The sequence below is a fragment of the Oryctolagus cuniculus genome, chromosome 6 (genome assembly GCF_051225735.1).
Source record: "Oryctolagus cuniculus isolate XC-2025 breed Fujian yellow rabbit chromosome 6, ASM5122573v1, whole genome shotgun sequence".
NCBI lineage: Eukaryota > Metazoa > Chordata > Mammalia > Lagomorpha > Leporidae > Oryctolagus > Oryctolagus cuniculus.
Window position 1 is genome coordinate 69,079,625 of NC_142872.1, and position 22,150 is coordinate 69,101,774.

The 22,150-nt window shown below is 58.9% G+C and overlaps 1 protein-coding gene across 2 annotated transcripts in view; it reads left to right on the forward strand.

The window, feature by feature from the left end:
* ADAMTS2 (ADAM metallopeptidase with thrombospondin type 1 motif 2) overlaps nucleotides 1-22,150 on the forward strand; it is a 225,565-nt gene that overhangs the window by 71,822 nt on the left and 131,593 nt on the right. For both annotated transcript variants that reach the window (XM_051833769.3, XM_051833770.3), the window contains exon 3: nucleotides 2,403-2,562. In XM_051833769.3, the coding sequence (XP_051689729.3) occupies nucleotides 2,403-2,562 (160 nt within the window). The remainder of the gene's footprint in view (nucleotides 1-2,402; nucleotides 2,563-22,150) is intronic.

The window sequence follows — 22,150 nt, forward strand, 5'->3', positions numbered from 1 at the left end:
CCCCTCCCAGAAGTCCAGGATGGATGCCTTGCACCCGGAGTGTGTTCACGGGACTGCTGCCCTTGCTCTTCTTCCTGTGCCTCTCAGAGATTGCACCCCGCTCAATGCGCCCTGTCTAGTATGCTGCCCCCTGTTGGAGGCCGGAGTCTGAGATCAGCCCCCCCTGGCTGAAGTCGGGTGTGGCTGGGCCATGCTGCAGGGAAGAATGAGCTCCACGCCTCTCACACTCCCTGAGGGCTGCACCAGTCCCTGGGGGCTGCATCAGTCCCGCCTCTGCCTCTTAGGTCGTGTGTGTCCGATGCCTGCCTTTGGGATGCGATCGCATTGACGCCTGCCCTGATAATCCGGGTCATCTCCCCAGCTCCAGAGCCTTGATTTAATACACCTGCAAAGACCCTTTTACTTCCCCCAACCCCAGGCTTCCCTTCACCACCAAACAGGAGTCAGGACCTGGATCACCTTGGGGGTGGGTTGTTTTTTAGCCAGCCACAGACCCGGACGTCCCCCTGGGCTCTGCCATCTCCCCCTGCCTGCATCGGACCTGCAGCTGGGAAGACTCTGCTGACTCCTCGTCCTCCACTTCCGTGGCTCTGGCCCAATGCTTTCTCCGGGCCCTGTCACCTGCCTCCTGGGCACCTGGCCTCATGTGTGTCCCCCGTCCATTCTCCCCGCGGCTGCCAGCAGGTGTCCGAGCAGAGGTAGGGGGTGGCTCTCTCTGCCCAGGAGCCTGGCAGGTTGCCCACTGCCCTGCCCCGGGCTTCCCCCAGTTTGCTGAGCCTCTCGGGACTATGCCCTTGGTGTTCCCAGAGCTCCACCCCTCAGCTGTGGTCAGACCCTGGGTCCCCTCTGCCGAGCACACTGGCTGTCTCTCTGGCTCTCGGCCAGGCCATTGCTGAGGGTTGGGGCAAGTTTTAAGTGGACCTGAGACTCCCTGTATCCCCCTGAATCCTGCGCTTCTGCCAGCCCCTGCTTACTGCTGTCACTGTCCCTTCCTAGTAGGTTGTTCAAATCACCCAGGAACAGATCGCCTCCCCGAGGGCAACAGCTGAGCCAAGGCGTGCCAAGCTGGATGTGATGTTGATGGCAGACACTGGGCAGGCCCTCTGGGACTGCCTGCACCTTGGTCCTCCCAGCTGAGCACAGGACAGGACCTCCAGGGCATGTTGGGGGTCACAGACAAAGAAGGCAGCCCCCACAGCCACTGCTACCCCTCCCCGAGTCAGGATGACGATGAGGATGTGACGGAGGCTGGGGGCATCCGGACGGGAGTTGCTGTGGATTGGCGGGGAGGGACTGCCTGCTGGAGGGCACGGCCCTGGCCAGATGGACGCGTGGCCAGGGCTGGCTGAGCTGGAGGGTCCCACAGGCAGCAGGCACACCGGCTTTCCTGGTTTTCCCAGAGAATCTGGAAATCTGGTCCCTGACGTGACGTCACATGATTGTTACATCTGAGAGGCTAACCCAAGCCTTAGCCACCCCGTGTGGGTAGAAAAGTGGCACCTGGAGGAAGCACTCTGTAGGTTGGACACGGAGTGGGCTTTGGTTTATGGACAGCGGACCAAAAGCTGAACGTGTGGGAGTTGGAAGCGTTACGGGACATTAAGGCCAGGCAGTGACAGCAGGGTGGCCCAGGGGACAGTTCCAAGCATTTCAGGGAGAACAGGGTTTACCCCATGGCTGAGCAGGGGCTCCCACACTGGGCACAGTGGGGTCCGGCCAGTTGCTGGGCTCTGGACCCTTGGAGCCCACAGACTGGTGTGTGGTATGGGTCTGGGGGCTTGTTGAGTCCGGATGAGGTGTTTGCAGCAAGGGAGGGCTACAACTAGTCTTGGGGGTGACTGACACAGATGGAAGGATTGACATGGGCAGGGACCCCCATTTATCTAAGGCGGCCGTGCCAGGTGGCGTGTGGCACACACTGTGGTCAAACCTGCATTTTCCAAGGAAAACTGGAATTTCATTTCTGGAACGTGGCATCTCATCTGTGGAGAGCACTGGATTCAGAGCAGGCCCCCTAGGAGCATGTCTGTGGGCAGACACAGCCCCCAGCCGCTGGTCGTTCTGACCTTGTTCTTGGACTTAGGGCTGCTGGAGGAGGAGCTGGCCCTTGGCCCACTTGTGATGGGCCAGACCCAAGCCTGCTGCTGATCTTGAACTCCTTCCAGCGACTTTTCTGAAAAGAGAAGGAGTTGGGGTACAGGGTGGGGTGACCAGGCAGAGCCCTTTCTGCAGTGGCCCTGGCTGCTGAAGTGGAGTCTGAGGAGGGGAGGTGGTCCAGGGTTCCAGCTGCGCTCGGGCCGTGGTGCTGGGTGGGGTCCTCGGCCGGGCAGCACTGCCTCCTGCGGCCCCTCCCAAGTCTGTTGCGTGCTGGGCATTTGAACACCTCCCCTTTACCCCTGCAGGCTGGTCTGATCCGGATGGAGGAGGAGGAGTTCTTCATCGAGCCCCTGGAGAAGGGTCTGGCGGCGCAGGAAGCCGAGCAGGGCCGCGTGCACGTGGTGTATCGCCGGCCGCCCACTCCCAGGCCCCCACCTCTAGGGGGACCACAGGCCCTGGACACAGGTGAGGCCACTGACGGCGGGCGGGCTGTGTGGGAGCCTTGGATGTCCCCGGCTGTCTGGTTGACCACATGGCATGGTGGGGGGTGCCAGTCTGGGGATCCCGGAGTAAGAAGTGCAGGCTGTGTAAGGGTCACTTCCTGCTGCCAGCTGGCCATTGTGGAGGGAGGAGCGAGGGAGGCCCAGAGTGCCATGTCTTTGTCGGACAGGCCCTCCCCTGGCTGCTGGAGGGTGACAGCCCTGCGAGTGCCCTCCAGAGCCCGCCGGGGGATATGCTGATAGCGGTCCTGGAGGCAGGCGCTCCTGGCAGCCCCAGCAGCCTCTGCAGAGAGCCTTATGGTGCTGTCTCTTTCAACTTGCAACCAAGTTGTGGGCAACAAGGTTGGGGGAGTGCCGGGTGGCCAGGGCGATGATGGGCCACCGCGCCAGCCCAGACCTCCCCAGTGCTCTATTGCAGCCAGGCTTGCCGGCTGGCCATGTCCCTGCAGCTTGTGCTTCCCAGGGTCCTGGTACATGGCTGAGGTCCCCTGGCCTTGCTAGTGAATGGGTGGCTGCAGGCTCAGCCTCTGGCCGTGGACCCCTTGCTGGGGGAGCGTTGCACAGGTGGTGGCAGCCAGGTAAGGAGGCCGGGGGTCTTGGCACAGGTGCATTGGCATGATTGTAGCAAGTGTTCCGGGGCCCCTGACTGGGCCAGCCACCCAGCGCTGCTCCGTCCCCAGATATTCCCACTTTTCCTGTGCAGTCCTGCTCATTTATTTTAGGACTGTCCACTCCCCAGCTTGACAGATCAATTGGGTGTAGCCTGGCAGGGCACCGTTCTAATTTCAGGAAACAGTGCAGGAAGCCGATCGATACTTCCAGTGGCCACTTCATCCCTGGTGACGGCTCCAGCTGGCAATGGCTGGCCCATGGGGCCCTGCCTGCCAAGCCTCCCCCAGGTTTAGCTGCCACCTCCGGTGCCTCATTCCCAGCCTTCTCTGCAGCGGGCGGGATGGAGAGTAGCCTTGGAGGGCAGGAGGGAAGTTGGTCCGGGAACTACCTTGGGCAAGTGGAGGCCTCTGCCTTCCCACCTGTCCCATGGGCTTCGAGAAGTCCTGGGTCAGAGAGCTCAGGACCTGGCCGCTGTCTGCATAGTACTGGATATTTCTGGACCAGCTTCTCTTAGAAGACTCAGGGTGGTGCTGGGGGCCTCTGCTCAGGCAGGGGGAGAGGAGCCTGCACAGTGGAGCTGGCCAGGTGCCTTTGGCTGTGCCTCTGATCCCAGATTCCATATGGTGCTTATCTGACTGAACATAGCAGCTCTTCCTCTGCGACTGGCTGCCTGGCCCGGTTCTCTGGCCCTCTGCTGATGTTCTGGTATCTTCCATCGAACTCGCCCTCCACACCCCAGCCCCAGTCCACATAACTGTAACGCAAGGTCAGAACTCAGGACAGAGAGAAGGGATTCCCAACTCAGAATGAGCCCGGAAACTAAGAGCCTTGGCAGGTGCCGAGTGGGACCAGCTGCACAGAACAGGGTGAAGCCTGCCTGGAAGGTGGGGTGGGAGAGGAGTTGAGCCCATCCTGGCTGAGGCCAGCCTGGGAGCCCAGGGTCTCCTCCAGCTGAGAGCCCAGGCTGTGGGTGTGGGCGTGGCCAGGGGCTGCGGGGTCTGGAGCCAAGTCCCCTCACCCTGGTGTCAGAATGACCCTGCATGGGTGAATTCCGTCCTCAGAGAGCTGGTTTCCCTCTGGATGTGCCTGATGGTTCCGCATGGCTCAGTGCTGAGGTCAAGTCTCGGGCTGGAGGGGTGTCGCTCCCCCTCTTCATGGAGGAACGACACAGGACCCTGCGCTGTTCTTTTGTCTGCTCGGCCCTCCCCGGGTTTGCTGCTGGTTCTTCCCGGGTTGGCTACCGTCCCTTCCACCTCCGTGGAAGGGCGGTTCCCCCTGGCCACTTTCCCCACTTCCGCGGGGGAGCGGCACACCGCCGGCCGGCTCTCTCGGGGGCTGCACAGGTGTTCCTTCAGATAGATGTTCCCCTTAGATGTTCCTGGTGCATGCCGTCTCTCTCCTCCTTTATAGTCCTCCTCCGCCAATCCCAACTCGGCTGCCCACACGCCGAGTACGCCGCTCTCCAATCAGGAGCAAGTCCTACAGTTTATTAACTGAACTGGAGGCAGCTGTGCGGAAGCTGTTTACTTCTCTCCCAGCGCCATATTGTGGGAGAGCAGATGCATAGAATAAGTCTTAATTCGAGTAACTTAGTCTAGTCCGGATTGCTCCCCACAGATCCCCCTTTCTTTTTATTTTTGGCGTTGATACGCGCCTGTCTTCGGTGTCCCGCGGCACACACTCTGCTCTACTTGCTAGAGTTGCCACAGGCTCTTACAAGTCCTATCAATCAGGAAAACCGAATCCGGATCCTCTCTTCGCCATGTTGTGAGGAGGTTTTTAGGCGCTGATGCGTGCCTGTGTTCGGTGCCCTGCAGCGCATGCTCTGCTCTGCCTGCAGGGGACTTACAAGACCTATCAGGCAAACCGAATCCAAGCCTTCTCATTGCCTTATTGTGGGGGAGACTTATTAGTGTTGGTTCGTGCCTATCTTCGGTGACCTGCAGCTCATACTCTGGTCGAGCTGCTTGCTGGCGCTTACCGCCTTAAATCAGGCAGACCGAATCCAAGCTTAATATTGTTGTATTGTGGGGAAGCCTTACTGATGTTAATTCGTGCCTGTCTTCGGTGACCTGCGGCGCATAAGCTGCTAGCTGCCCGCAGGTGCTCATCGCCTCACTTGATTAGGCAGACCGAATCCAAGCTTTCACATTGCAGTGTTGTAGGGAGGCCTTTTTATTTCTCTATTTCTCTATCTCCGGGCATTCCTATTTCTCCCATTTTACTTCTGTCTGCCAACATTCCCATTTCTCTCACTCCACTTTTCTCTTATCCCCGCAGCTTCCCGCTGCCTCGCCCTGCCGGCAGCTTCACGGCTCCGCGCAGCTTCCTGGCGCCTCGCCCCGCCGGCGGGTTCCCGGCTCTGCGCGCACGCTCCGCGGTCTCCACGCACTTCGCGCCCGCACCACGGCCTCGCGCCAATGCCCCGTGCTCTCTCTGCACGCGGCGGCTTCCGCGAATGTTTCCGCCACCACCGGCATTCAGTCCAAGTTCCCCGGACTAACCTGGCGAATCCTGGCGGCCCACCCTCTGCCTCTGGTTCCAGATCTTCGCCTCTTGCTCCCCAGGGTGACTTGAAGAATTCCAAGATGGCTTGGCCTGCACTCGCGGCTTCATCCTCCCTAACATTTTTCTCTACCCGGTGTGTTTCCCTAAGTTTTCTTCCAACAATATTCCTCCCTCATTTCTCCTGGCCTCTCCCCACAGTCCGTATCCAAGTCTAAGTTTCTTATAGGTTTCACTTTCACTTTCAACCTGCAGTCCGTATCTGAGTCTAAGTTTCTTCTTGCTTTCACTTTAAATCCTAACTTCTTTCCCACAGTCCGTATCCGAGTCCAAGCCTCCTCCAGGTTTCACTTTCGCTTTCAATCTCCTAGCTTCCCCGCCATAGTCCGCATCCGAGTCTGTGAAAGCTTTCACTTTCGCTTTCAAATCCTAACTTCTTTCCCACAGTCCATATCCAAGTCTATGCCTAGGCTTTCAATAGCTTCTTCCGGCACCTTTCTCGTCCGGCTTTCCCCTAGGCTCTTCGCTAGTCTCTCTCTCCGGTAATTTTCCACTTCTTCCCGTTTCTTCCCTCCTAGGTTTCCTATCCGTCCTAGGTTTCCTATCCGAGTCACGGCACCATTATGTCGCTCCCCCTCTTCATGGAGGAACGACACTAAACCCTGCCTAGGCTTCATATCCGAGTCACGGCACCATTATGTCGCTCCCCCTCTTCATGGAGGAACGACACAGGACCCTGCGCTGTTCTTTTGTCTGCTCGGCCCTCCCCGGGTTTGCTGCTGGTTCTTCCCGGGTTGGCTACCATCCCTTCCACCTCCGTGGAAGGGCGGTTCCCCCTGGCCACTTTCCCCACTTCCGCGGGGGAGCGGCACACCGCCGGCCGGCTCTCTCGGGGGCTGCACAGGTGTTCCTTCAGATAGATGTTCCCCTTAGATGTTCCTGGTGCATGCCGTCTCTCTCCTCCTTTATAGTCCTCCTCCGCCAATCCCAACTCGGCTGCCCACACGCCGAGTACGCCGCTCTCCAATCAGGAGCAAGTCCTACAGTTTATTAACTGAACTGGAGGCAGCTGTGCGGAAGCTGTTTACTTCTCTCCCAGCGCCATATTGTGGGAGAGCAGATGCATAGAATAAGTCTTAATTCGAGTAACTTAGTCTAGTCCGGATTGCTCCCCACAGAGGGGGTCCAGACACAGTTTGTGCTGGGCTGGGCCCAGGGCTTGTGGTGAACTCAGAGTGTTTAGCTTGCTGTTGGCCTGGGCCTTGTCGGGGGTCTGGAGTGAAAGCTGAGGAACATGTCAAAGCCACGTCCTTGGACATAGCCAAGAAACACAGCCCACTGGGCTCAGGACCCCGGGACATAACGGCAGGCATTTTCTGTGTGTGTGTGTAAATGCATGTGTGTGCAAGCTGAGTGCTGTGGGTCCCCGAAGGCTCCTTTGTGGGAAGCTGGGTCCCCAGTGTGGCAGCACTGGCGGCTGGGGCCTGGTGGGGGGGTGGTTGGGTCTGGGGGCCTCCACCCTCATGACCAGGGGAGTGGGTAGGTCTCACAAGACTGAGTTTCTTTTCGCTCTCAGGAGCAGGTGGTTGCTGAGTGAGGTCGCCCTGTGAACATGGCCCCTTCTGTGCATGGTTGTGTCCCTGTCCCTTGTTGCTGCTTCACCACATGAGACGCAGCTGAGGGTTCCATGCCAGGATGCTGGTGCCCTGCTCTGTGGATCCTCCAGTCACCAGGACTGTGAGCCACAAATGATTGGTTGTCCTGTGCAGAGTTCCCAGCCTCAGGTCCGCTGTTACAGCACCACGAGACAGACCAAGACCTTAAGGGTCGTTTCTCCCGAAGTCTGATGAGAGCCCAGTTCTGCCTGTGTGGCTCTGGCTGAGGCAGGCAAGAGGCACTGAGTGCAGTGCCCCCAAGGCACCGTCTGCAAGTGGGTTTGAAGAGTAGAGGACACACTCCTCTCTTCACTGGCCATGCCAGGGGCCTGGAAGCCAAGACAAGACACAGAGCTTGGAGGCCAGGGTGCCAGGGCGGCCTTTTGGGGCAAGGTCTCACTCTGAGATGGGCCTCTCTCAGGTGACAGGTGCCTGAGTGCCCCTTCTGACCCTACAACTACATTGGGAAATGGGGAGCTGTGTGACAGTGGCCCCTCTGGGGTGTGTGTGCACATCTGTATTCGTGTGTGTGTGCACATGTATATGTGCGCAAATGTTTGTGTATGCGTACACATATATGTGCTCATGTATGTGGTCATACATGGGTATGCTTGCATGTGATCACATGTATGTACGTGTGTGTATGTGTTTACACATGTATGGGCATGTGTGAATGTGCATGTATATGCATGTGCACGCACTTGCACACGTGTGTAAACGTGCCTGCATGCATGTATAAGTGCACTGCATGTGTGTGGTGTGCATGCATGTGTGCATGCATATTCATGTATGTGTATGCATGTGTGTGTGTGTGTGTGAATACTTGCACATGGACGTAAGCAGGACCCAACTCTGATTTCTGGCCCCATGCTCCCGTCTCTCATCCCTGCCTGGCGTTATTGAGGAGGCAGAGCTGGCCACACCCTAGGACTCTGCGTTCATTTCCTTTGGCTGTTATAACTGGGTACTTACACAGCAGGAACTTATTGTCTCAGCGTTCTAGAGCTAGAATCCAAAAGCAGCATGGCCGGGCTGGAGTGGAGGTGTGACAGGGCTTGCTCCCAGAGGTGCTCCAGGGAGACTCTGTTCCTGGCCACGCCTGTGCCGGGGTTAGGGGCTGCCTGTGCTCCTTGGCTTGTAGCCACATCCCTCCAATCTCTGCCTCTGTGATCATGTGCCCCCTTCTCTCTCTCTCTAATATTTATTAACTCTTTATTTGAAAGAAAGAGTGACACATACATACACACACAGAGAGAGATGCAGAGAGGGTGAGAGAGTGAGAGAGAAGCAGAGAGAGAGGTCTTCCACCCTCTGATCCACTCCCCAAATGGCCGCAGCATCCAGGGCTGGGCCGGGGGGAAGCCAGGAGCCGAGAACCCCATCTGAGTCTCCCACACGGGTGGCAGGGCCCAAGCACGCGGGCCATTCCAGGTGCATCAGCAGGGAGCTGGGTCAGAAGTGGTGCAGCTGGAACTCTAACAGGCTCTGATGTAGGGTGTTGGTATTTCAGGGCTGTGTACAATGCCAGCCCCGCCTCCTTTTATTTTGTAAGTGTTGGTCTCCCTTGGCCTCCCCCTTGTAGGGATGCACGTGGTTGCACGTGGGATAACCTAGGTTAATCACCTACCTGGAGATCCTTGATCCAGTCACACCTGCAAAGTCCTTTAGTTGGCCTCCTAGGGTACCAGTCCTAGGTTCCAGAGATCAGGACCTGGGTCTGTGGGGGCTGCCAGCCAGCTGGTTACAGGAGGGGACATGGACGTCCCCCATGACGCTGCCTGTGCAGGGGACCTGGGCGTACATCTGCGAGGCGATTGTGGAGCAATGACTGCCTCCAGCCTCAGCAGGCAGTGGCCCACACCCAGCAAGGCAGGGCTGGGCCGTGGCTGGGCTTCCCTGGGGGCAGCATGCAGGGAGAAGCCAGCCTGGCTGTTGGTGGGGGACCTCCCGCTGTCTCAGTCCTGGAGGAGCTGACTGGGATTCTCTGAGATCCCCAGGTCATGTGCTGCACAGCGCCATCTGCAGGGTCAAGAGCGTAAACTCAGTGTTCCTCCCGGCCCAGCAGGTAATGCCAGTGAGGACAGAAGGAAAATGAAATTGTGTCCACCTCTGGCCGGGCTTCCAAATCCCTACTTTCAGTGTAAACCTGGGTGACAGGGAATACATCTCCGCTGAAGGGCAAACAGCAGTGCGAAGGTGGCAGCGCACGGCTCCAGCAGATGAGCAACCTGGTTGGAAAGAACCCTCTTGATTTGAAAATGTGCCTCTGAATTTCCGAAAAGCACCATATGGGCCCGGCAAATCATGGCCCCGGTGGGCCCAACCTTTGCTTTCTGCCCCTCTCCTCCAGCGGCACTCCTGAGGTTCCCCATGGGCGTGGCCGTGGAGCAGAGGGTGGTTCCCGTCCAGGGACCGGCTGCGGGGCTGCCCTTCTCACAGACTCCGCTGCACACGCTGCCCTGGGCTCAAAGAAGAGAGGTCGGACAACTGTGCTCGTGACCTTGGCTGCCACCTCCTCGGGAGCAGCCCGTGCCAAGCCTCTGCCCGCTGCTGTCAGGTTGCAGTGTCCTCTCTGATGGGCTGGGGAGGCACGGCACCTCGGGAGCCGCTGTGCCTCTGCCAAGGATAGTCTGGGAGGGAGGGGGGAGGGAGGGAGGATGGGGCACCTCCGCGTGGCTGAGCTTGGCCAGCTGCTAGGTCTCCACCTGGTGGCCTGCAGCCAGCCCTTTCCACCCTGAAGCCCTGTTACTTTAGCCTTGAGCTGGGCAGGAATCCCACAGCTGCTGCCGGGGAGCTCATGGGAGGCATGCAGAGCTGGGCACTGGGGGCTTAGAGGGGACGGCGTGGGTTAGAATGGCCCAGGGCAGCTGTGGATTTTCAGCAGCCAAGGATTTTCGGGAGGCACCAGAGTTCTGTGTTGTAGTGAGCCCGTTCTGTTGGCAATGCGAGGGAGACAGGAGCAGTGGCCTAATAGGCCACAGGGCGGGGAGGTGGGCATGACAATGCGGTGACAGGCAGATCACCAGGCCTGTGCCAGGGTGGGGGTGGGGGTGGGGGCCGGGGATGCCCGTCTTCTCTTTCTGTGGCTGCTGGGACAAGTCACCACGAGCAGAGTAGCTTCACACAGCACAGCGTCCTAAGGGGCTGGCATCAGGGTGCTGTCCGGAGGCGCTGGGAGAGACCCGTTCCTCGCCTCTCCAGGCTCCTGGGGGCTGCTATCCTCCCTTTGCTGTGGCCTCCTTGCTGTGATCTCCACCTCTGTGGTCACATCACTGCCTCCTCTTCCTCGTCCACATCTGCCAAGTCGTGTTTCCCATATGAGGTCGCACCCTGGGGATCTGGGGAAGGGTGGTGTGTGACTCAGCTGACTCGTCTAAACCTCCCACCCAGGGGTCCTGAGCAGCCCGAGCCCCTGGCGGCTGTGCTCTGCGTGCCAGGCCTTTTCTGTCTGTGCCTCCAACTCAGGTGTCCCCTGGGGCGGCCCCAGGACTGTCACGAAACCCCGATGTGGCCGGTGCTCTGCTGAGCCGGCTGTCGCCAGCTCACTGCGCTGCACCTTGCTACTCTGTCCCCTGGGCCCTCTCTTTTCCTCCTCTTCATTTCGTCCCTGGGCTGTGCCTGCAGCCTGGGGACCCAAGGAAACCCAAGGAGAAGCCCTAGTTGTGAAACCCGAGGCAGCTGGGCCCAGTGCCGGAAGGCGTGTTTCCGAGCTGAGCGCACCCTTGGCAGAGGCCGCGGTTCTCCTGTCCTGCTGTGGCCCGGGCTCTGGGATGGCTGTGGGAGATGCCAGGGTGCTGACGTGGCTGCACGCCGGGAAGGGGGAGACCAGGGCAGCGTGGGGACAGCCGGGCTTCACAATCTCCGAGGCCTGGAGTTGTCTGGGGTCAGACTTGGCCAGAGCTGTGGGCCGAGTGGGAGGTACCCAACTCCCCGGCCCTGATGGCTCATGGCACGGATGGGGCCTGGGACTGGGGAGCCCTGCCTCGTGGGCACTTCCTACCCATGGACGGAGCTATAACTTGCAGCCAAGGCAAGGACTCGGGCCCACCCGTTCCACCGTATAGACAGGAGGAAGCTGGGGTGTGCTTTCCCTAGTGCAGGCTGTGGCTGGCATCTGCCCCATTGCCTTGGGTCCTCAGTTCTTCCTCTGCCCTTTGGCTGTCCCTGGGGCCCTCCTAGGCTGCCCCTCTGCCTCCCTCTGGATCAGGGATGGAGCTGAGCAGGGGATCGGGGCCTGGGAAGAACCTGGTATTTGGGGGAGCACTATGAACAGAGGATGGTGTGGCCTTGGCCCTGGCTTGCCTGTGGCCCCAACTCAGGTGCAAGGGACAGTTTTCAGAGACAGGCCTGTGGTTTGGGGATGGGGGAGGGAAGGAGAGCAGCAGATGTGGGCATCATGGGGTGGGGCAGTGTAGTATAGGGGTGGATGTGGGTGGCGCACCTCTGCCTGGCTGCCCCACCCATTGGCTCTTCAGGACCCCCTGGACTTTCCATTGTTATCCTGGTGATGAGACTATGCCCCTATTGTCCTGAGAAGGTGCCTGCCCCTACTTGCTGTGATCCATCCTTATGGCATTGGTTGGGGCGGGTCAGAGGGTTCTTCCAGGCCCCTGAGGTTCCTTGTCCTTTCTTCTGTGCCACGGACAGTGAGAATGGATGCCTGCCTGCCTGCCTTGCCTTCCATTTATGTTGTGAACCTTCCCCAAAGACTCGGCCGGTGGCTGGCGGGAATGGGTGGGCCCGAGTCCTTGCCTTGGCTGCAAGTTATAGCTCCGTCCATGGGTAGGAAGTGCCCACGAGGCAGGGCTCCCCAGTCCCAGGCCCCATCCGTGCCTGGGACAAAGCTGCAATTTGCTTGCGGGCATGCACCGGGCCTTGCATCGGCCACAGCCTCGGTGGGCCACTCTGTGCGAGTCCCCAGCACAGCAGACACCAGCTTCTGGCAGAGATGAGCTGTCTCCAGGGCAACAGTGCATGTCTGTGACGCGGGTATCTCGGGTGTGGGAGCCGGCGTGGCAGGGTGGAGCAGCTGGGCCTTCTCAGGATCCCACTGGCCCACAGGAGGCTCCCTCCCTGCCCCCGGAGCTCCCACAGATGACTGTGAGAAAGATGCAGACTTTTTGACGTGGGGGGTCCCTGGACAGGCCCCTCCGGGGATGCAGGGGGTCAGGCCTGGCCCCAGCATCGCCGCTGCAGGACAGCTCCGGGGATATCTGAGGGGACAGAAAGCTCTGCCTGGCTCCGAGTCTGGCCTGGGGCCTGGAGCCCAAGCCTCTGACCACAGACCCCACTTCCTCTCCGAATTCTCAGCAGCTCGGCAAACACCGCAGCCGGCCCCAAGCCTGAAGTGTTTTCTATAAAAATTTCCAATTTTCCTTGACCCATTTCTCTTTGAAATTAATCCGAAGCAGTGCTGTGCACTTGGCCCTGGAGGAGCACTGAGCTGGGAAAAGGTCATACAATTAGGTGGAAATGTGGCATCTGGCTCTCTCCCTCCTGCTCCCTTAGTCTCACCCTCGTCCGTGCACACGTGGAGACCTGGGGCTGGGTCCTGGAGTCGCAGTGTCTCTCCCAGAGCACCTGGCTCGGCCCCCTGGCCCCTGGGCTTGGGTGTGGGAGCCGAGCCCAAGGCTGAAGGGGGCTCTGGGCGGGGAGTCAGTGGCAGCACCTCCATGGGGTCCAGCAGCTGGGGCGAGCTTGCAGGACTGCACGGGATTTGCAGGAGTCTGGCCTGGACTGTGGCAGAGGAGTGGCCTGGAAGCTGGGCTTGGGGAGAGATGGGTGGAGCTCATCTGGGCTGGGAAGGGACCAGGAGCCCCGGCACCACAGAGGGCTCAGTGCTACCCGATCGTAGCCCTGTCCCCGAATTGTGGGAGGCACAGAGCAGTCACCGCTGCACTTCTCAGGTGGGAGACGGGGGCTTCCGGGAGCACCCTGCCTAGGCCCTGGGAGCATTCTCATTCATTCATTCATTCATTCACACCTTCCTACGGTGTGCCTACCACATGGCTGGGACTGGAGTGGTGCTGGGCAGGCAGTGGTTGAGCCAGATCAGGAGCCTGCACCCTGAAAGTCACGGGCCAGCCTGGGAGACACAGTGGAGAATCTCTTGAGCAGGTGAAATAGACGAGGGTGGGAGTGGTGTGTGGGGGGAGGGGAGGGAGACTCTCTAAGCCAGGGGTGGCAACAGTTGCACCTGCAGCCTGAAGAATGCAAAGGTCCAGCCCTGGAACAGTGCATGCAGGAGCCCAGAGGCTGAGGTCACCTCCATGTGGCCCAGGCTAAGTGCAGAAGTGACATCACAGCTGGCTCCCTTTCACTGCTCCATGCTGCCCTGGCTCAGAAGGTGCTGGCCATAGGCCCAGCCCCATTTGGCTTCCAGACTCCTGGGGTGGGGGACAAGGGCCCCAGAAGCCAGCCCCCCCAAGGTGAGCAGGCTGTGGGATGCACTGGCAGCTCCTCCCATGTACTCTGTGGGAAGGGGGCTGTGGGAGACAGTGGGCAGCCAAGGGGTTCTGTGGACGTGTGTGTGTCCACGCTTCTCTTTCCCCAGCCTGGCACCTTGGGGAGGGCCCCCAGACCCGCCATGGGGCGAGCGGAAGCCGGGACTTGAGTGTGTGCAAGGTGGGATGTGCACTGCCCCTGGGCACTGGCAGCTGCCATGCCCACAGCAACTGCCCCAAGGTGGCCTTAGCACCCCTGCCCTGGAATTCAGGATTGGCCTCGGGTTCGCTTTCTGTGACTCAGTACCTGTTGGCGACCCTGCAGCCGGCCCACCCTGGAGCCCTGGCTCTCAGCAGCCGTCAGGGAGTCCTTGCTGAGTGGCTGAATATATTTCGCGGTGCGGGCGCTTAGAGCACTCACCACTCGAGCCGAGCTGGCCCAGTTCCCACCGCGGCACCCGGGGCTCTGCCGGTTGATGTTTCTCTCGCAGGGAAGCCGCGCTGCTCTGTGCTTGCATTTGTGCTGCTTTGATTGTGGTGAACAGGAGCGATCTTCCCATGTTTGGCGACGTTGTACGTCTCCTCTGCCCACTTGAGTCCCTTGCCTGTTGTTCTTTGGGGTCCCCTGCATTGGGAGACACCTTTTATCTGTTTCAGATATTGACTTTCCGCCTTGTTCAATACAGGCCTTTCCCCCCAGGCTACGCTTCCCCTTTCTGGTGCAACTTTGTGAGCGTTTGTTGCACCAAAGCCCATCTTTCCCGACCCGAGTCTGTGCACGAGCCCTCTCTTGTCCCCAGGTAGCCGAGTCGGCTCAGGTGGTAGGCTCACCAAGGCCAGGGAGTCCTGCTATCCTACTACGGATGCAAGTCACTGGGAGGGGAGAGTACATGGCGTGTGGAGCATTTACCTGCGGTGACATTGGGTCACCGTCTCGTGGGATTCTTGCCGCCATTTGTGCCCACTTTATAGGTGAGAAAACTGAGGTGCCCGTGCCTACACAGCCAGTAAATTGTAGACACATCATGGAAGCTGACTCCTATGACCCCTGTAGGGGAAAGGAGCCCTAGAACCTAGGACTGCCTGTTTCCAGGGAAGAGCCCTGCTGTTGACCCCATCTCAGAGCCTGGAGTGGCAAGACCTGTGGGGTTTCAGACCCCAGGGATTTCAGACCCTGCCCGAAGCCCATCTAGGGCCTGCTGTGCACCTGTGCTTGGAGCTCCACTTTCTGGATGCAGACAGGGTGAGCGTGGCCACATCTCCAGGTCACGTTCGCTTCGGGGAGAGCCCTCTGCTTGCAGTGGAATTCCCAGCATTGCACGGCGTTTCTGGCACACACTTGCTGCCTGAATATCCGTAAAAACGAGGCGTAAACAGAGCTGCCCAGCAAGCCCTGCCCCAGTCCTCACCCCCAGAGCAGCCTCGCTCCCTGCGGGTGTTGGAGTGCTTCCCGGGGAGCACGGTCTGAACGCTGCCTGGGTGTCCCTGCTCCTGCACTCCTGGGCTGCAGACTCTGCTGCGGCCCCAAGTCCCATGGGATGGCAGGTGGTTGTGGGCCTTTCCTGGTCCTGTTTCATGGCTCCCGAGCAGGACTGGCTTTGTGGGCATGAAGGGCGCTCTGCTTGCTTGCTTTCATCCCATCTTGGAGCCCGAGTCCCTCTCTGCACAAAGTGACCTTGTGTTTGCATTTTGCACTGGGTCCTGCACCTGGTCAGCTCACCATCTTCCTCCCGGGCCTCTGCTTCCTTGGAGCTGGGATCCAGACCCTGAGATTAAGGCTGGTGATACACAGCAGCTCCAATTGGGAGGGCCCAGCAGATGCTGGCTCTTGCCTTCCAGGGCTGAGAGACCACACTTCCTTTATTTATTTATTTATTTATTTATTTATTTATTTTTAAAATTGATTTCATTTGGAAGGCAGAGTTACAGAGAGGCAGAGAGAGAGAGAGAGAGAGAGAGAGAGAGAGAGAGAGAGTTTTCCATCAGCTGGTTCACTCCCCAGATGGTGGCAATGGCTGGAGCTGTGCCAATCTGAAGCCAGGAGCTTAGAGCTTCTTCCAGACACCACACTTTCTAACGTTTAACCACTTCATCTCTGTCTGGGATTGTGTGCTGCAAGCCCGCCCGGGACAAGGGGTCTGGACGCCTCCAGGCTGTAGCACAGGTCTAGCCTTCGGAGATGAACCCCAGAGCTGCAGAGCCATGACTCCACCTCCGCCCTGGGGATACTGTTGAGATGGGACCTTGCGGACCCCAGCGTGCTCTGGATATGAAGCCGTCCCCCTTGTTCCTTACTCATTCATGCAACTCATGCTGGCACCCATGACAGGCACAGGGCACAGGACCAGGCTCTGGGGCCTGCGGGGCCCTGGGCAGATGCAACGGGAGCCTCTGCCTGCTGTACAAGCATGCCCTGGTTTCTGAGGAGGAGGACTGGAGACCAGGCAGGGACTAGGAGGCGGCGGCCGCTGTGTGACCCGGACCAGGGTGGCTGTGGGGACGGAGTGGCCATCTTTGTGACCAGCAGTGGTAGAGCAGGGACGTGTGAAGAGCCTGCTGTGCAGTCCCCACGTGGGTCAGAGGGGCCCACTGTCCACTGAGCAGAACCACCTTCCCACGCAGAATCAGAGAGGAACAGGGAGTGCAGCCCACAGCCCAGCTCCGCCCCGGCCTGGCAGGCCCACCGAGGCCACGCTTGCAAGAATCACCTCCCCTGCTGGCGAGTCCCTGAGTGTCTGGACTTTGCTTCCAGTCTCCTGTCCAGAGCGCTCCGGGCACCTGTTTGAGTGCATCTGCAGATGCCCAGCTGGGAGAAGCCCCGCCCTGGCTTCCAGGCTTTCTCTGGCCAACTGCGGGGCCTCTGGGGTGTGCCACAGGGACCTGAATTCAACCTCTTTCTCCAAAGCCTTTTGACAGTTCGCGTGGCAGAAGCCGGGGCCAGGATTGGGGTGCCCAGGCTTGGAGGAGGAACCAGTGGACTTGGCAGTTGGCAGGTGAAGGAGTCAGGGGGACAGGCTGGTCTGGCCTGCACCAGCAGGAGGAAGGATCCAGGCCCCCAGTGGGCCATGGGGCAGGGCAGGACTCGGGTTGACTTGACCCAAAGTTCACTGCACAGGGTTCAGGTCAGTGGCTCCAGGGGCTCAGGTTAGAAACAAGGGCCTGACCGCCTGCTCCACCTGCCCACCCAGCCTGGAGCCACAGCTATGGGCAGTCTTGGGCTGCGCTGTATGCAGAGGGCATGGGGACCTGAGCCCCAGCACCCAGACCCAGGAGGCCAGAGCTGGGTGACACAGGTGCCCTGGAAGGTCAGAGTCCCCATGGGCGGAAGCTTGTGTCCCTGCAGTCTTGCCTGGGCAGGGGGTGGGGGTGGGGGTCATGCATCCACAAGGGGCAGGGGTCTTAGATGGGAACAGCTACGGCAGCCAGCCAGGCGGTGTAGGCAGAGTGGGCTGGCTGTGGGGGGGCACAGCTGGACGTGTAGGTGGCTGATGGCAGGAGGACCTCTGGGGTTTTCCAGAAAAGCTGGAAATCAAGATTTTATGTGAAACCTCTTCGTTTGCAAGCTTGGCATAGAATTCAGTGTTTCTGGAAGCTGTGTATGGGCCAGGCAGCCCCGGGGCCTGGAGGGGCCAACTCTGGTATGTGTGGGAGGGATGGGGTGGGGGGTGTCATTTGGTGGCTTCAGTGCCAGGGACCTTCACTCGGGCCCACAGTGCTCAGGTGGCAGCTGGGACCGAGCCTGTTGGCTGTGGCTGGAGCTGCCTCGGAGTTGAAATGGACTTCAGAGGAGTTTTTATTTTCATTTCGGGAATGCTGTGAGAGACCATCCAGCGGTTCAGTTTCTTCTGTGAGCAGAAATTGGCGGCTGCTGTTTTTCTTGGAGGCTAGCACCAAGGCCATCTGTGGACCATTAGCAGGGGCAGCTGGGGCGACTGTCCAGGCCCGACATGGCCACGGGCAGATGGGCTGGGGGACAGCCCTGGACCCTTGGAAATGGCCCCAGCCCGTGGCAACACCAGGATGGCACGCAGCTGGGGCGGACAGACCCCATGGCGGCGACAATGCCTGGCGCTCTGTGCCAAGGTCGAGGGTTTGCTTCCCCAGGCCCCTGGCACGCCGGACACCAGCATGCCAGACGTTCCCCAGGCCCCTACAACTTGAGCAGCAAGAGGTTGATCCCATCCCTCGTATCTAAAACTCCCCTCGCTCAGGGGTGGGGTCATAGGACCGTGTTCCTCTGCTCCGGGCAGTGTCCCAGGAGCGACTTACATTCTTGGCGTTTGTCACCACTGGGATAAAAGCGGGCTTGGATCTGTCCCGGGACCTTGGACTGGGAACAGCCATGGGGTTCTCACACGCATGAGGACTGCCTTAGGCTGTGTAGACACCTCGGTGACGGGGACTCCCGGGGCCTGAGCCCCCTATCCTTGGTGTCCTCAGTGCCTGGGATGTCGTGACTGCCCACAAGGGTGGTGACAGCCCTAAGCTGAAGGCTGGGCAAACAGTGTGGGGGATGGGAGCCCTGTTCAGCCTTGGCTGTCTGGGTCCCTGCTCTGGCCTGGCTTCAATCTCATGATTTAGAAATGGTTTTAATTTATTTATTTTCACTGTATTTGAAAGAAAGAGACGTGAGAGAAGGGGGAGAGAGAGATTTTCCATCCACTGGTTCACTCCTCAGATGCCTGCAATATAGCTGGGGCTGGGCCAGACTGAAGCCAGGAGCCAGGAACTCCCTCCAGGTCTCCCATGAGGGTGGCAGGGGCCTTGATCTGCTGTCTCCTGAGGCGCATGTCCACAGGAAGCTGGGTCAGAAACAGTCCTTGTACCCCTCCCCTCCCAAATGCTCTATTTGGCTCATACACCGTGGCTTCAACAACTTTTAGAGTGTACGTTTAAAAATCAGGAGGTTTAACAAGGAAACTCAATTTCCAGTTTTTTTGGAAAGATTAGAAGGCCTGACAACCATGGGAATGTTCCTGCAGAGGTGAGTTGGTGGCACCATGCCTGTTCCGTGTGGGATAGACGAAGGCCCTCTCTCCTACAGCCCCCCACGCATTCTGGTCCTGCCTGCCCTGGTTGATAATGGAGTTCAAGGCTCCTAGGAAAAGCTTACCTGTAGTTGGTGCACAGAGTGTCTCTCTTGGTCATTACACACACACACACACACACACACACGTGCACAGAGCAGACACACCATGTCTTCCTTCAGGCAGGAAGTGCTGGGATAGACCATGCCGTTCGCTGAGACCCATGTGTGTCAGGCCTGTCTCTGGTCAAGTCTTGTTCCCTGTGGGCCTTAGCTGAGGCCACAGGCTCAGAACAAGACTCTCCAGGTCATTGTGGAGGTGGAAAGACTGCTTGAGAGAGCAGCTCACCATGCTGGCCAAGGCCAGGCTGCAGGAGGCACTGGGGGACAGTGAAGGGAACCGGTGGGTGGCTGCAGCCACCACCTGGGCTCCGTAGCATCTATGCGAGAGGGCCCAGTAGGATCACAGGTGAAGGACCCTATGTCACTCACACCATGGCAGCCTGGTCCCATCCCTGCTTCTGCAAAGCCATCTGCTCCCTGTGTGTGATGATGCCAGGGTGGGTGGGTGGGGCACCAAAATTGGCCTCTGTGCCTCCAGTGAGGGCCAGCAGTGACCAAGGGCTGGCTCCAGGGGGACAGAGGGGTCTTTCCACTGGCTGTGCTTTGAAAGGGGGCGAGATGAGGAGCTTTGCCAGCTGCTTCTGAGCCAGGCCCTGGTTGGTTGGAGAGGGGACAGGAAGTGGGCAGATCCAGGGTGAGTGGTGGGAAGGGTTTGAACTCCCTGGTGGAGGGGAGATGCAGTGAGGTGATCTGAGTGCCATCTGCTATCAGGCACAGAGGCTGCGCCTGCAGCTCCAGCCCTGACCCCTCTCCCCAGCCTCAACTCCATACCCTGAGCCTTTCTTGGTGGTTTTCACCAGGTGGCCCTAGGGCTGTGGTCTCAGGTCAGACGCCTGTGGGCCCAAATCAAGTCCCACTTCTGAGCCTTTGAGTGGGCCTTCTTCTCCCTCAGGCTCTGGTGATGGCCTGACATGGTGCTCAAAACCATAGTGGGTTCCCCGTTCTGGGAGAGACTCGCATGCAGGCACTACGGAGCCAGGCGTATGGGGCCCCCTCTTGGCCCTGAGGGTTCCTTCTGCACTGCTAGTCCCTGATGGGAAGCTTGGAGTCCATAGATCTGGATCATTGCTTTCAGCTCCTTCCTCATCCCCAGCGGATCTGTGGTCAAGCCTGGCCAATTCTACTCCTAAAATGCCGAGGTGGTGATGGGGCAAATGGCACGGCCACAGCCTCCATCTCTGCCTGGTTCAGCCAAGGATGTGAAGGCCTCACTGTCCAGTGTCAGGATCCACCCATTTATCCTTCTGTCATCCATCCATCTGTCTGTCCATCCCATCACCCACTCATCAGTTCATTCCATCACCCATCGACCCATCCTTCCTTCCTTCTTTCCTCCCATCATATCATCCATCCACCCATCCCATCTCCCTCCCTCCCTTCTTCCCCCCTCTATTCAATCATCCATCCACCCACCCATGCATCCATCCGCTCATCATTCACCCACTCATCCACTCATCCATCCATTCAATCATTTATCAATCTATCACTTGCCCAGTGTTTATGAGCGTCTCTGTGCCAGCCCTGTGATGGACACTGGCACAATCTGTTCTCTGCCCCTGAGTAGCATGGACTGGGGAAGAGTCAACCACAAGGATTAACCACTTTTGGCACCCTGGAGAGGTACAAGGCATGAACAACTGACGTTGTCCTAGTTGGGGTGAGTTCAGGAAGCTGGTCAGAACCCATGAGAAGCACTAGCCAGGCCTCAAAGAGATGGTTCTCTGGCTTCAAGGACAGGACAGGGTATACTGGTCTCAGAATTCTGTCTTTGAGATCCGGCTACCTGTTTCAGATCCTGGGATCCGGCTACCTGTTTCAGATCCTGGGATCCAGATACCTGTTTCAGATCCTGGGATCCGGCTACCTGTTTCAGATCCTGGGATCCGGCTACCTGTTTCAGATCCTGGGATCCGGCTACCTGTTTCAGATCCTGGGATCCGGCTACCTGTTTCAGATCCTGGGATCCGGCTACCTGGTTTAGATCCTGGCTTCTTCCTTTGTACCTGTCTGTGCCTCTGTTTCCCCACCACAAAAGATCATGGGTTTCCCCCTGGGAGGCTGTTGGGACGATTAAGCCTTGTCTTACTTGTAGGAACCCGTGCAGGGCCTGGTGCATCCTCAGTAATGAAATGTTTTAGTGGTAGCCGCAGGGGAAAGCCCCACCTCCATCCTCATCACTAGGTTGCATTTCCCATCCCAGCTCCTCCACTCACCCTTGGAGGGGCACAGCGCACAAATGTTTAAGCTGGCCCTTCCCTGTCCTGCTTGCTGCTGGGTCCATTTGATGGGATGAGTGGCTTCCTTAAAGGAGTCCCAAGGTTTGGGCCCCTCTGGCTGCTTTCCGTGGGTTGCTGTCCACAGTACATCTGTTTAGTAGCTATTTGCTGGGGTCAGCGTGGGGCAGACTTGGGCCAAGATCCGTTTGTCCCCTGCGTCATCCGCAGGCACAGTGCACGATGATCCAGGGTCCAGGCCAGAGGTGGCTGAGGCTGGTGACTCTGCCTGGTCCGTCAGGCAGGTGTTAGTTAACTGAGCAGTTGTGAAAGGCAGATGTCCTATCTGTTTTTGATTGCTGTCACAGAGCACCCGAGGCCGGGTAACATACGAAGAGTAGAGGGTTTTCTGGCTTACAGTGCTGGAGGCTGGAGGTCCTAGAGCGTGACACCAGCATCTGCTTAGCATCTGGTGAGCGCGTCGTGCTGTAAGCCAGCAGGGCAGCGGCCACCACGGGCAGAGCCAGCTGCCAGCTGCCAGCTGGGGTGAGGCTTCCTCTTAGAAAGCCCCTCCCCATGACCTCACCGAATCTGATTGACCTCCAGAAAGCCCCAACCTCCAGTGTCACTCACGTGGGGGCTCCAGGGATTAAGTCTGCAGCACGTTGGCTCTTGGGGGACACACGGAAGCCGTGGCACTAGGGGTGTGGAGCACCTGTGGCAGTGCCTCCCCTGTGCACCCCGGGACCTCATGGAGCTAAGACCAAGGCAGCCACCAGTCATGGGCCGTGTTGGACACTGTAGTAGGTTCTTTTCACACAAATGGAGCTGCTACGGGAGAGTGTGTCCACAGGTAGATTTCTAGCCTTCCATGAGAAATCAGCACCTTGGTGGCATCCGGCTGGCCCTGCTCTCTGGTGCGGCCCTGGTTGGGTAGGGGTGGGCGTCACAGGCCGCCTTCCCACAGCCCCAGTCA